The sequence below is a fragment of the Equus przewalskii genome, chromosome 8 (genome assembly GCF_037783145.1).
Source record: "Equus przewalskii isolate Varuska chromosome 8, EquPr2, whole genome shotgun sequence".
Taxonomy (NCBI): domain Eukaryota; kingdom Metazoa; phylum Chordata; class Mammalia; order Perissodactyla; family Equidae; genus Equus; species Equus przewalskii.
In genome coordinates this window covers 64,715,884-64,730,350 of record NC_091838.1, presented here as the reverse complement: position 1 = coordinate 64,730,350, position 14,467 = coordinate 64,715,884, and the positions used below count along the sequence as shown (strand labels likewise).

The 14,467-nt window shown below is 36.1% G+C and overlaps 1 protein-coding gene and 1 pseudogene across 2 annotated transcripts in view; one reads left to right on the top strand and one right to left on the bottom strand.

Moving 5' to 3' along the window:
* Nucleotides 1-14,467, bottom strand: part of COL14A1 (collagen type XIV alpha 1 chain) — a 216,993-nt gene that overhangs the window by 59,171 nt on the left and 143,355 nt on the right. For both annotated transcript variants that reach the window (XM_070630921.1, XM_070630920.1), the window contains exons 35-36: nt 6,879-6,956; nt 4,271-4,357 (exon numbers count right to left, since the gene is read on the bottom strand). In XM_070630921.1, the coding sequence (XP_070487022.1) occupies nt 4,271-4,357; nt 6,879-6,956 (165 nt within the window). The remainder of the gene's footprint in view (nt 1-4,270; nt 4,358-6,878; nt 6,957-14,467) is intronic.
* LOC139085374 (U2 spliceosomal RNA) lies at nt 254-357 on the top strand (annotated as a pseudogene).

The following is a 14,467-nucleotide window of genomic DNA, read 5'->3' as shown; positions in this document are numbered from 1 at the left end:
CAGCAATCTCTGTAACGACCATCAAAATTATCTTTTGATAACATAGGAAATTTTCATTTTCAGATGAACAAAAATTAAAAATTTACTACCAATAGTTTCCCATTAAAGGAACATCTAACGGATGGCTTTAGGAAAAATAAAATCATACCAGAAGACATCATGAGCAACGAAACAGCAAATGTGTAGGCAAGTCTTAACACATATTAATTTATAACAAGTGATAATAATAAAATATCTAATTTGTGACATTATTATTGCTTCTCGGCCATTTGGCTAACATCAACTGTAGTATCTGTTCTTATCAGTTTAATTTGTGATATTAAAAAAGTACTAAAATACTGGAAAGAAACAGCACATAAATTATAAAAAGGATGATCCAAGAGAAATGAACTCCAAGAATACCACGTTGGTTGAAAGAAGGGAAGAAATCTTGGTTCTTTTTAGATTTTGTCAAACTAAATATGTCTCCTAAAATTTCTAAGTTAACTCTTAAAAGAAAAAATATAGAGACTACAATTTCCAAACTAGTGGAGAGGAAAGGAAAAGACTGAGAATAAAAGCAAAAAGGCAAAAAGTGTAAATAAACAAATAAAACCTCAATCAACTAAGAAAGCCACATATACACTATGTGGGAAAATAGAAAACAAAAATTAAGGTGATGGATATAGAAATATAAACCCAAATGGGTCAATTATTACAAACAATAGAAAGGACTAAACTCTAAAAAGAAAGCTTTTAAAGCCGGACGAAAAATAAAATCCAGACATATGCTATTTAAAGAGACACATCTAAAATATAAGACATAGAAAGGCTTAAACTAAAGGATGAAGAAAATACATACTAAGAAAATAATCCAAAAGAGAAATATTGACATAGCAAGTCACTAGTAAGATAATTGCTGTGTTTTTTGTTTTTTTTTTTGCACATTGTAATACAATCTCAGGACATATAACACAGAATTACAAAGAGAAATTGAGAAACTGACAATTGGAGTAGAAGATTTTAAACATCTATCTCTGTAATTGAAAGACAAAGAACTAGCACAGATAAAGAAGATTTTAACAATACAATTAATGATTTACTTTACTGATTATTTATATACAGGATTCTGAACTCCACAGTTAAAGAACACAAATTCTTCTAAAGCATACATGGAACATCTGTAAAACTTAACAAAAGGCCACAAAGCCAATATCAACACATGTCATAGAATTGGTACTGTACAGACTGTCTGCCGTGACCAAGTGCAATAAAACTAATACGTCAATAAGGAAAAGATAACAAATATCGCACATAGGATTAGAAATTTAAAGACACTTCTATGGAGAAAAGGGAACGCTTGTGCGCTTTCGGTAGGAAGGTAAATTGGTGCAGCGACTGTGGAAAACAGTATGGAGCTTCCTCAAAAAATTAAAAATAGAACTGCTGTACAATCCAGCAATTTCACTTATGGGTATTTATCTGAAGAAAATGAAAACACTAACTCAAAAAGATAAACGCACGCTGTGCTCACTGCAGCATTATTTACAATAGCCACGATATAGAAACAACATGAGGGTCCAGCGAAGACTGAATGGATGAAGAAAATGTGGTGTATATATACGATGGAATATTATTCAGCCACAAAAAACGAGTGAAATCTTGCCATTTGCAACAACATGGATGGACCTTGAGGGCATTATGCTAAGTGAAATAAGTCAGACAGAGAAAGACAAATACTGTATGATCTCACGGACTCTGAAAAAATACCACCACCACAACAAAAGCAAGCTCATAGATACAGAGAACAGATTGATGGTTGTCAGAGGCAGGAGGTCAGGGGTGAGCAAAATTGTGAAGGGAGTCAAAAGGCACAAACTTCCAGCTACAGAATAAGTCAGTCAAATACATAGTTGCATGTATGTAATATACGTAGTCACATAACGACTATAGTTAATAACATTGTTGCATATTTGAAAGTTGCTAACAGGGTAAATCTTAAAAGTTCTCATCACAAGAAAAAGAATTCTGTAACTATATATGGTGACTGATGTTAACTAGACTTACTGTGCTCATAGTTTTGCTATATATACAAATACTGAATCATTATGTTGTACACCTGAAACTAATATAATGTATGTCAACTATATCTCAATAAAAAAATTTTTTTAAATAAAAATAAAAAGATACTTCTAAGTAAATCACAGCTAAAAGAAGGGTAAAGAAAAATATGAGATGATAGCTCACAGAAATATTAGATTTAACTATATTAGAATTAAAATTTCTAGACAATATCAGCTCCCGTAAACAACAATAAGAAGCCACAGACTAGGAAAAGATATTTGCGAGCCATATCATTAATAAAGGATTAGTGTCCAGAATAGATAAAACCACCTACAAATCAACGGGGAAAAAAACCCACACAACAAAAAGCCAACACAGTTTATAAACAGGTGTTTACATAAGGAGAAATCCAAATGGCTCGGAAACAAATGAAAAACGGCTCAATCTCATTAGCAGAGAGGGAAAGTCATATTTAAAATAACAATGACATAGGATTTCAGAGTCATCAGATAAGCAACACCCAACAGTGCTGGTGAGATGCCAGGAAACCAGACCTCCTACTTGCAGTTTGTGGGAGAGTATATTGGGACAACCATCTTGAAGGGCAACTTGCGGTGCTCATGCAATTGAAGATGTAACTTCCTTACTCTCCAACAAATCTAAGTGTTATTTCTAGAGCCAAGAGACATACAAAGGATGTTGACTGTAGCCATATCTGAAATAGGGAAATACTCCATAGTAATGAGTCAAGAAACTGTAGGTTATATAATAGAATACCTTACAGCAGGTACAATGAATAAACTAAACAATGTACATTGAACCTTGATAAAGTTCAAAGACATACTTTTGGGTGAAAAAAGCAAGCTGCACACGGTTGAAAATAATTCTTTGTTTTCAATTCCCCAATTACACTAAAGGCAACTCCTTACATTTGAATGAAGTTTTATAATGCACAGAATACTTTTATACATATTATGTCATGTGTTTCTCACAATGCTAGTCACAGGGGTGGGTGCTATTTTACATATGAGGACGTGGAGGTTCACACAGTGGTTCCAGGACGTGCCTAGTCTAACTATTTAAATTTAATGCTTTTACCGTTACTCTACATCTGCTCCTTTAGGATAAAGAGTCTTGTTAAAATAAAAAAGAAAAAGAAAAAGTATTTGGGTTCTATATACAGAGCTTAAAGAATGTTCTATGTGCCAAAGATAAAGGAGAAACTGCTGGGACATATTTCAGATACATGCAGCAGGTTCACTTTTTTGTTCAGATCAGGAAATGTGAAATGACGAAAAATCATGTTGGTAGGGCCAACCTGGAGTGAACTTTGACATTGCAAGCCAGCTGTCAGCGTGGGTAAGCTACTGCACGCGTGCTGACTGGGCCTGGCTGCCTCTGGAAAGCCAACGTGCAAGGACCAGTTGGGCATCAGAATATTCCTCTTGCAAAGAGTGGATTTCTTTATGTGCTCCTGCATCTTCTCCCTGTTTTCTTTGCCTTTCTGCCTTGATATATTTGCCATTTTCTAACCACAGACCAGCTATATCATATTTACCTTAAAGGAACACTAATAACCCCAGTTAAGCAGGTTAGACATAAAAATGAGCATTTAAACCTGTTAAAGAGGATTTATCATGGTAAATTCAAAGAACCAGATAGTGCAATTATATACATTTTATATTTTACAAAAATGTTTTCTTTCTCTTCCGCCTTCCCTTCCTCTCTCTCTCCCTCCCTCCCTTCCTTCCTCTCTCTCTCTCTTCTTTTCTCTAGGAAGTTCCAGTCAGTAGTGGAGAACTTCATGCTCAGATGGGGTACTTTTCCTGGTGAATTCGAAATCCTCCCTTCACATGTAAATTTTGATACAGAATGGGCAAAGGGAGGGTGTGCAAATCTTACAGGTGCAAGTAGAAGGCTAGTGTTTGAAACAGTCACACTGAAGATAAACCTCAGGAGTTTAAAAGCAAGATTTTGAATATGAGAGCTAGTATGGCATAGTGGTTAAGAGCACCATCTCTAGGAGTCACGGAGACCTGGATTTGAAGAGCAGCTCCTCCAAGCTGTGTTCTTTAGGCAAGTTACTTAACATCTCTGTGCTTCAGTTTGCTCATAGGGTTAAGCGAGTAAGTATTTAGCACAGTGGTGAGCACATATTAGACAAGCAACAAGGGATAGCTATAAATATTATTAAAGAACATTTAAGCCCAGACTAGGCAAGACTTACTGGTGGGCCTGCTGGTCCCAGAGGCCCTTTACTGATTTCAGAACAGGAGCAGGAATGTGGAAGCTCTGGGCAGGTCTCCTCGTCCCTCTGGGGAGAAAAAAAATAGCATAACTGTTAACAAGATAGTCTATACAAATGGCTTTATGGACTTAAAGAAAACACTTTGATTTAAGACATTTAAAAAAAAAATTTAAGTGAGTATTAGTCAAGAAAGGAAGAGATTGTTCTCTCCTGACCACAAAATCTTTTCTTTAAAGAAAAATGAATGGGTGTCTAGTGAGCCATTGATAATAATCATTACCAAAGGACTTTGATAAAACCAGCTTGGGAATATAGGTTAAGAAAGTAAGGCAGAAGAGGCTGCAAAGGAATCCTGGGTACTACTTAATTCAGGTGAAGTAGTGGTACTCTATGAACTAAAGGTCCTGAAAACTTTCTTTGTGTTACTATATTTTTTCCATTTCAAACGATAAACGAAAACACCGGAAAAGTCGATCGAAACAATCTCATCTATAATAAAGCAAACAAAACAAAATAAAAGCAGTGCTTGAAGACATCATTAATTTCCTGTAGCAATTTTAACTACTGCTCACATTCTGTGGGTGAAAATAAAAGAAACATCACAGCATCAATCTAAAGCTTTGGGATAGGAGGTCATTTTTCTTCTCTTGGGGAATTCTGTTGTCATGTGACACTACAAGATAGATTATGAATGTCAGGCTGCGTATATCTGAATGAGTTGCTGGGTGTAGAGGAAAGCAGAGTACCCGCTAACAGCTAGTGAGCAATCTGCGAATACCATATTCAGAGCAGGGGCCAAAAAGAAGTCTGCACTGGGATGAGAGACTGTAGAACTTCATAGAGTTCATCGGTCCCTTAGGATAGAGAGAAAATGAGCTTCTTTATTTAAGACTTTGGGGGAAAGTAAGATTAGAGCAGATGGAGCACAGATGATAATTAAATTATCAAGTTGAAAATAATCTCAGTGTCTAAAATATTCACAAAAGAAACTGCAAAAATGCTGAGCAAAGGGCCTGTAAGCTACTGCACATGCTTTTCTCTAAATGTTGGACAATAGTCAAAGCTTTCAGCTCATTACAGGAAACTTCCCCGCTAACATATCTGGCCTGATATCTGGGCAGCTAGAGTGAAATTCAAACTTCAGTACCCTGAAAGATCCCCCAAATAAGGCTGACAGTAGATCTCCTGTGACCAGAGACTCAATAATGGTTTGGCCATTGATGTCGACTGTGTCTCCATTCATGTCTTCCTATCATGGAATTTACACATTTTCAGTGACAGGAATGAAAAGAAAATCTCTGAGAAGGTCTGGGTCCTTCCTAGGAGCAATGATCACCTTTTGCTTGATACAGCACAGGATTCTGAGTGTTTCCCCTTCCTATTTCCAATCCACCTGCACTTCAGCATAACAGCACAGTGTCACTCATTTGATTCCTCACCAGAGTTTACTTTGAAATTTATTTTGATGAAGAAAGAGTAAGTTATTTCCTTCTCAAACAGAGTCACCATGAATCTACTGCCTGCAATAGATGATGTGATCTGGGGTACGATCTTCAAAAAGCAAATCTCTTAGACCTTATGAAGGTTTCTCCATGCCCATTCTCCAGGTCTAATGATGAAGACATGACTACTGTCATCCACTTCAGCTCACTGGTCCTAAGGATCCTAAGATAAGAACCTATTTGTTATACATACAGGGATACCCCCATGAATTAGACTTGGTATTAATAGCCAGGAAAAGTTTGGTTTTCTAGTAGCATTGCATAAGTTATATAGATTATGACTATGATTCCAAAACTGTGTGCCAAGATGCCCTGGGGCACAAAACAAACTCACAGGGGCACTGTGAATGTTTTAAAAAGAGAAACAGCAATATTTGGCACCCATTGGACTTTGTATGAATAAATAACTCAAGGTAGCTCACAGTTTCAACATTAGATTTTAAAATACTTCTTTTGATGATGTCATCGATTTGCAAATCTGCTTTTTGGCAGTTGCTGCGATGGAAAGCAAGCACCATGGGAAACATCATTGTGGAAAAAGGAGTGAGGATGATGACGTCCAATCAGATTCCAAGATAGGAGAAACTGGGTATTCCCAATAGGCATGCACACATGCCATTAGTAAGTAATTGTGGTTATTTAAGAATAAAATTAAAATGTCATTTTCTCTTTCAATCTATGTGTATTCTTTTTTCACAGGGCTACTGAGTTGTTAGGACATAAATACTTATTAAGATGTTTGGACCTAATTACTTTATATATGGAATTATTAGGTATTCCTTTTGGCTGAGGGGTGCCATGAAAAAATTATTGCAACACTAAAGGCTTCACGAACCAGGAAATTTGGAGGCATCTGGACCACCCCATGCCCTGGAGTTCTACAGTTCCCACCATATATGTTGGTGTGTCCTGCTGATTTCAGGCACACCTCCTTCTTAACCTGTTTCTAATTTTCATTATCATCACAATGAATTATCTCTGATATGAATTTTGCAAAACAGCATTCCATTTTCAGAGAAAATTAAATACAACTCCAGAAAATTTCAATAAAGAACAGCCACAAATAATGAAAGAAGAATTCTTACCAGGGCTGGCAGTTCACAGCATTTGTCTTCATTGGCCCATGATGTGGAACAAACGATATCAAACATCTGTAGCTGGAACTGCAATTCAAAGAGAAAACTGTCCTTCAATAAAAGATGTATAGATACATTGTGTTTATAATTAAAAGATTTCATTTTATGTATCACATAAGAGAACACCAATATATTTATAACACAAAATTACAGTACATAAATAAAAAAGTCATTCCAACAATATCAAACTAATTTTGTTCCTAAAAACATACAGTGATTTAAGACTTTGTCTCTAGTTACTACATCCACCATCCAAAGTCCCTTATTTATCACAACCTCCCCCTCCCATCTCTGCCTAAAGAAGCTTAGCTCCTCTGTTGAAATCTTCCCTGCACAGCCCATCAGACTTACTCCAACGTCTTCTGTACAGCACTCCATATGTCTCTTTCATAGCACATCCCCCACCACACAATTATTTCTATTATCTCCCCCTTAGGCTGTGAGCTCTTCAAGGGACAGAGAACCACTTATTCATCTGTGTGTCTCCATCATATTATGTGGCATGTAGTAGGTATCATGATGTTTATTGAATTAATTCTGACTTCAATCATTTATGCACACATTCAGCAAATTTTTCTTTACTGCATAATGCAAGCCAGATACTCTCTAGACCTTTAGGATACGAAATGAACAAAACCAGAATCCTGCCATCAAAGATCTTACAAGGAGTGAGAGACAGGCACATGAATACTGTTTACAATGTGCTAAATGTCATGACAAATTCACATACGGTATTGGGAGAATGTGCGCCAAGTGTATTTTTATTTAAGCTATTGATCATGCTATAAATAGTCTTCTACTCATGTATGTTGGCGATAACTCAATGCACATTTTGAAATATACAGAAACATCATTACAACAGATTAAGGGCTAACACTGGCTTCATGACCCAATCATTTCTAATATTATATTTCTTCCTATATTATTTTCAAATATTAAAAGTGTCATGAATTACAGAGCTGGGAGAAGGAGGAAGTTCTTTTCATTTTAAATCTGCAACCTTCCTTCAGCAAGTGGTGTTTTCAGCAAGAGCTAGAAACTCTTGGTGCTTTATTTTCTCCTAAGGAATACTACTTGCCCCCATCAAGGGTCCCCTTGCTGAAAAGGAGAATGCCCAAGCAGCTAGTCCTGCTGAAATAGTTCACTAGCAATGCATGCAGCATCACAGAAGCCTGCCCTCTCTGACAGAAAGAGAATCAAGTCAGGCTTTCTCTTGTTATACTCAAGAAGAACGTGCCTTGCTGCAAACATCCTTCCCCAAGTGAGTTTTGCACAATTATTTGCAAATAACCCTTAAATTTTGAAAGCAGATCCATGAGTCAAGGCATCATGTCTTCTTGTTTCTAGACACAACTATTGAGTTGTTTGAAGAAATAGGTGCATGGCTCACTATCTTTTTTTTCTAGATTAAAAAAGTTTGTTTCCCAAAGGGTATGGTATCTGAGTCTGGGCAGGACAACCACACAACAAAATTACGATCATTAAAAAATTAGGTTTTAAAAATTAAAACATTTTTAAAGAGCCAGATGATCTGAGTGGAATCCTTGAATCCTTCACTCACAAGCTAAGTCGTTAGGAACAAATTATTTAATGTGTTGGAGTCTCAAGTTTCCTAATCTGTAAAATTAGTATAATAATAGTAGCTTTTCAATAGTAGCTATTTACTAGTGTAATAATAAGAGCTATAACAATAAAATGAGTTAATATAGGGAAATATTGGGGCCAGCCCGGTGGTGCAGCAGTTAAGTGCGCACGTTCCACTTTGGCAGCCGGGGGTTCGCCGGTTCGAATCCCAGGTGTGGACATGGCACCGCCTGGCAAGCCATGTTGTGTGTGGTAGGCATCCCACATATAAAGTAGAGGAAGATGGGCACGGATATGAGCTCAGGGCCAGTCTTCCTCAGCAAAAAGAGGAAGATTGGCAGCAGATGTTAGCTCAGGGCTAATCTTCCTCAAACAAACAAACAAAAATATACATATAGGGAAATATTGAGAACAGTGCCCAGAAGATGGGTATTATGGAGAATAAATATCATTTGAGTGCAACATGTACAGTTCTTTCATAATTGAATTCTTGAAGGTGTAGGAGTATATAATACAAAGGCGAAAAGAGTAAAATCAAAATGAAAGTGATACAGTATTGAGGATAGAAATAGAACAATAGCTTGTTTCCACAATAATGATATCTGTTTAATGTTTTGGTTGAGAAACATTTTAGCAAATCACAACAATAATAGCAGCAAATATTTGTTGCAAACCTACTAGGTGCCAGGCCCTATCCTAAAGATTTCGTCTATAGCATTTAATCCTCAGGTCACCAATGTGAGGTATAATAGTAATGTGAACCCCATTCTGCAGATTAGGAGCTAGGATGAAAGACCCCAAGTAATTTTAGCACATGCTGAAAGCCGTGCTACTTTCTACTTGGGATGTGAACATCATACCTCATTTTCTCGTGGCTCATTTTCCAGTGAACAGATCTTTGATGTAACGTTTACAATCCAGATATTCCAGTCTAACCCTACAAAGCCATTTGTCTGGGGACATTTATTAAATGGGTCCCATTATGACGGCATTAGATAGAGTCAGTTAAATCTGTAAGTCATTCATCCATTAAGAAATTTTCCATTTCTGAATAGAGTTCCCAGTGTAAAAACATTTTAATGAATGGAAAGATTTATTTAAAGCACAGCTCTTTCACTAGCCCCAGTATACACTAGACTTTCTATAAGTTTTTCAAATAAATGTTCACCAGCTAATCACCTATGACAGCATAATGTCTACACACAAACCTTTGGCTAAACTTCTTCTGCCCTACTGAGTTATTAGGATTCTTACGAGCTTGTCTTGTTTATTCAGGGGTCGAATGCCTACTAAGCGCTGAATGAAACCGATACGATCATTTGAGGAATGCTCCTCGTGGGCCGTCTTTTCTTTCTCAAGTTGGATGAGGTCAGCAGCCTTTTTTTGTGTGAGCACAACAAATTTATTCATAATTGTTTTGCATCCATAATAGTTTGGATTCCTCAGCCTTTATTTAGGGACTTCTTTCCCAAGGCACATTTCTGGGGATTGATTAAAAAAAAAAGCCCCCTGGCTTTTATTCCAAAAGCGATGACACACATATTTGTGCCTATTATGTAGGAAACAGTACAGAGACGGTATGTTGAAAGATCTTATATTCAAGTGCCTGTAAATCCGAGACAATGTGGTTAAAAATAAATCATATCTCAAGAAACTAATGCCAAGAGGCAGCCCCTTTTTACTGCTGTAACTTTTGTCCTTTTTAACTAACTGAACATTATGAAAAATATATCTATACTAAAAAAAAAGAAAAAAGGAGAGAAAAAGACGCCTAATTTCCTACTTTCACTTGTTACAATCTCTTTCAAGGGAATACTTAGCCAATTACAAATGCTTGTTTTCCATTATTGGGCATTTTTTTCTGGGTCTAGCACAAAAGGCAAGTCATTTGGGGTCAAATGCTAGCGTGAATATAAGATTAAAATATTTCTCAGTAGTTGAGTCACTGCGATGTGTGAATAGGAATCAAAACGCACCCCCAGATCCACTTTTCACTCAATACCAGATTTTATCATGTTTCTTTCCAGCATAACCTAAGATGATAATTTGAAGTCAAGCTGCACCTGAACTTACGCAAATATTTAGAGAGCTTTACATTGCACGAGAATAGCAGAGGCAGGTTACTGTGAACCCAGCCCATCTTCTGCTTTTAATTTGGTGTTTAACTTTTATTGGCTCTACCTCAAAACTAAGATGTATTAAGCATATACCATTTGTCAGCTATTGAACATAATATTTTTACTTGTCCTCAATTTGCTGAATTTAAGGAAAACCATAAGAGCACTAATTAATTTAGGAAATGAAAATTGACAGCTATTGTACTCATTGGTAGTAATTAGAATGTTTGACACACTTTAGGGGAATATTTTGATCACATTTACTTTCAAGGTCATAATTCAAATAACGATGAGTCTTTGAACTTGTCAGTGAACAGACAGGGCATATGGTGACTGGTTCAGGCCAGACTCCCTGCTCTGCCTTAAGCTGTGTGATAATCAGTCTCTCCCAGTGGAAGACAGCTTAGAACGGGAGGCAGGTAAACTTATGAGATACAGTCTCATATCTCACTTTCCTCACTTTGAAAAGGGATCTCTCTCTAGCTTCGTCAAATCTCAGTTTCTGCATCCACAAAGTGGAGATAATGTCTCTCTTCCTAGGGTTATTGGAAGATTAAATGAAATAATCTCAGAAAAGTGCATACATTAGGCATGCAATAAATACTAGCTACTATTATCATTTTAAGGATTAAAAGATATAAGTCACGCAAAAATACATTCTCCTGCAATCTGAAAACACTTGTTTCTATAGGATCATTGACTAGCCTACTGTTGATTCCTACATAGAAGCTTTAACTCAGAAAATGAAATTGTAAAAAACTTCATAACACAACTTGTATTTGTCTTTATTTACACAGCAGAGGGCTAAACAAATGTCAATTGGATAATTCTATGTGTTAGATTTGAAAAGGTGGAAGGAAGAAAGACCCTAAGAAACACGATTCTACGCAAGAGCTAAAAATTTTTCTAGAATCATCTCTGATTGGCAGCATTATAATTTTGTTAGGTATCAGAAAAAGTAGAATAAACTTCTTAGGAGAAAGAAGATTAGAGAGGAGAAGCACAGTTGTTAAGTTTCTTCCCACATGTGTTTTGACGGCTGAGTTAAGCCTGATTATGAATTTAGTCCCACTAGGGACTTCCGCTGCCTGTAAAATCTTGCATTGCTGAACACAGTTGTTTTCATTACTCACTGAGTAATTTCAATACAGTAGTTACTGTATCTCTAAATTCATTAATCTCTCCTCCACTCAACTTTGGTTTAAAAAGAATGTATTTTCTTTAAAGACTGAATATTTAGTTTTTCCATCCTCTGGCATTTCTCAAATCATTGCTGAATTTGTCAGGAATGCTGACCTATAAACTACTAGTCAGTCTGTCTCATATGATAATTATTCCTCCTGGAATAATTCCACACTTGCACATTATACATTCCCTTTTGCTGGGTATTGGAGTACAGATGTATATCAAGATTAAATTAGCAATCTGTGATTTCTAAATTGAAAGCTGAACATGGAAGCTTTTCTCTTGCTTTGCACTGAAACAAGTAATAACCCAAAAAGCAAGTGAGTTTCCAATCACATTCTTGAGATCTAATCTAATACCATCCATTTCAACATAATCAAATTCTTCCATAAGTGGGCAGACTGAAAATCTATTTAGTAATCCTTTGTAGACTTCTAGATTCTAACAAAAGCCGTAACTATTTTCCTCCTAGTCTTACAAAGAACTCTTTAAATTGACTTCTATAAATTCCCCTTTGTCTACTACTGGTTGGAAGTTACCACAGACGGTGCTCTGTTTAATTGCTTTTCTTCCATGGCTAAAAAGTAAAGATTTATCGCCGGTAGGCCTAAAATCTACAGGCATTTTTGCTTTCGGAAATAAATTCTTTGATATTTAATTGGTCATATATTTCTAGTAAAATTATTACATAGAGTGTAATTTGAAATACAATCATTGTAATTGTAATCAAAACTGTAAATGTAAGATACAAATTATAATTAGGAGAGGGTATGATATATATTACTGGACTGTTGTCAATCCACACGTGGAAAATAATATATGCAAAACAACATTTCAAGAAAAGACAGGATACAATTCAAATAGATGACGTTCTCTTTAATTTCTCTCAATGTTTCTTGAGAACTTACTCTGTTCATATTTCATTAGATACTGTGATGTGAGTTAGAAGAGAGTGGATGCAAATGAAGACCATGACATGGTTTCTATTTCGAGAGATTTATACTCGGGCTGGAGAGGTCAAATGTAGATATATGAAAGAGCGTGAAAATAATATATGACTACAAATAATCAAGTGTTAACCAAGTACTAGAGGTTTAGAAAAGGTGAGATGGAGAAGGTATTATTGACGTCCTTCAATAGTAATAGCTGCACTTCATTAAATGCCTACTAAGTGGCAGGGATTTGATATGCATTATTTCTAAAATAAAAAAAAAGAAGAAGAAGAAGTGATTTGGGCCCAGAATCTCATACACCTAAAATTGTTTCTCTTTCTTAAATTAGAGTCTATTCATTCATCCATCCAAGCATCCGTCTATATACATCCATTTATCCGTACAAGATATGACTAGTTTGCTAATTCTGGAGTCTTATAATTCTGGAGTGTGCTATCACAAAAGTATCTTTCATGAACAGAAGATGGTGCATTTCTAAATCAGCATGAAATACTACACATTAAGAGGAGACAACACCTCAATATCATATAAACATTCTTAAAAGTCTGTTACCGTTCCTGAAAAACAGGGAGCCTTCCTCAGCTTTTAGAATATTCTCTCTTTCCAAACATCTAATCCACACTTCTCTAAAGCAAAGTAGAGACAAAAGCACTTTTAAAGATACTTTTAAAGTGTTCAATTAATTAGCACACATCCACCAAGGTGTGAAAGCACCAATGTCCTCCTACGAGCACAAAGATTTCGCTTCTATTGTGACCACAAAGAGAAATGCCATGAAATAGCAGTGTCCTAAAGTAATCACTTCACCACTCAGGGACTCTTCGCTGGTGTATAAAGTGAACAAGTTATGAGAGAATAGTGGAATTGACCTGTGCTCCTTGAAGCTCCCTTAGGGACCATTGGTGGGTGTAGACACCTGCTACCCCATGTCCCCTCTCGCATCAATCAGCGTGGCTCTGTTTTAATCTTATTTATTTATTTGACATTCTAGAAGATTTCATTTGTGCAAAGCAATCTTCAGCTTAAAAAGACTTTGGGAACCACCAAGTCTTTCTAAAGTTCCATATAGCTGGCTAGTTCTCCAGAGCTGTGAAAGTGCACGACAGTAACAGTGATTCACAATTAACTTGATTTTTCTGTCACATAGTAGAGAAGTGTAGATTAGAAGAGCTGGAATTGTTTACAAGATAAAGTACCCTCCAGGCTAATTGGTTCTAATTATAGAAGGGCTTCAATTAGAGAATGCTGCTAATTAGCTGTGAACACATGGTGTTAAAACAAAAGCTTGTGTATACTGTTCTTTTTTGTGGGTAGTCAGTGAAGGGAATGTGGTTTCTTTGCCAATTGGAAGTCTCCCAGTCTTACATTCCATATTGGATGATGAAAAATATATTATCTTAGATGATTTGTTACTTAAATAACTATTAATGATTAAAGGGTAAACTTCTCATCAACAATAGCAAAAACCTCATTTTAGAATATTCAGATCTAACCCACATGAGAGGCTTATGTCAATTTCCCATATATAACAATCACATATTTTGCCTGGATTTCTATTTGCTTATATAAATGACTTTCATTTACAGTTTGGATTCTCACGAACAAACTATTTATGTCACAACCATGTGATGAATATTTTACTATTTGAATTTTAAAATGAATTTTGACAACAAACTAGCCCAATTCCTGGAGCATTCTC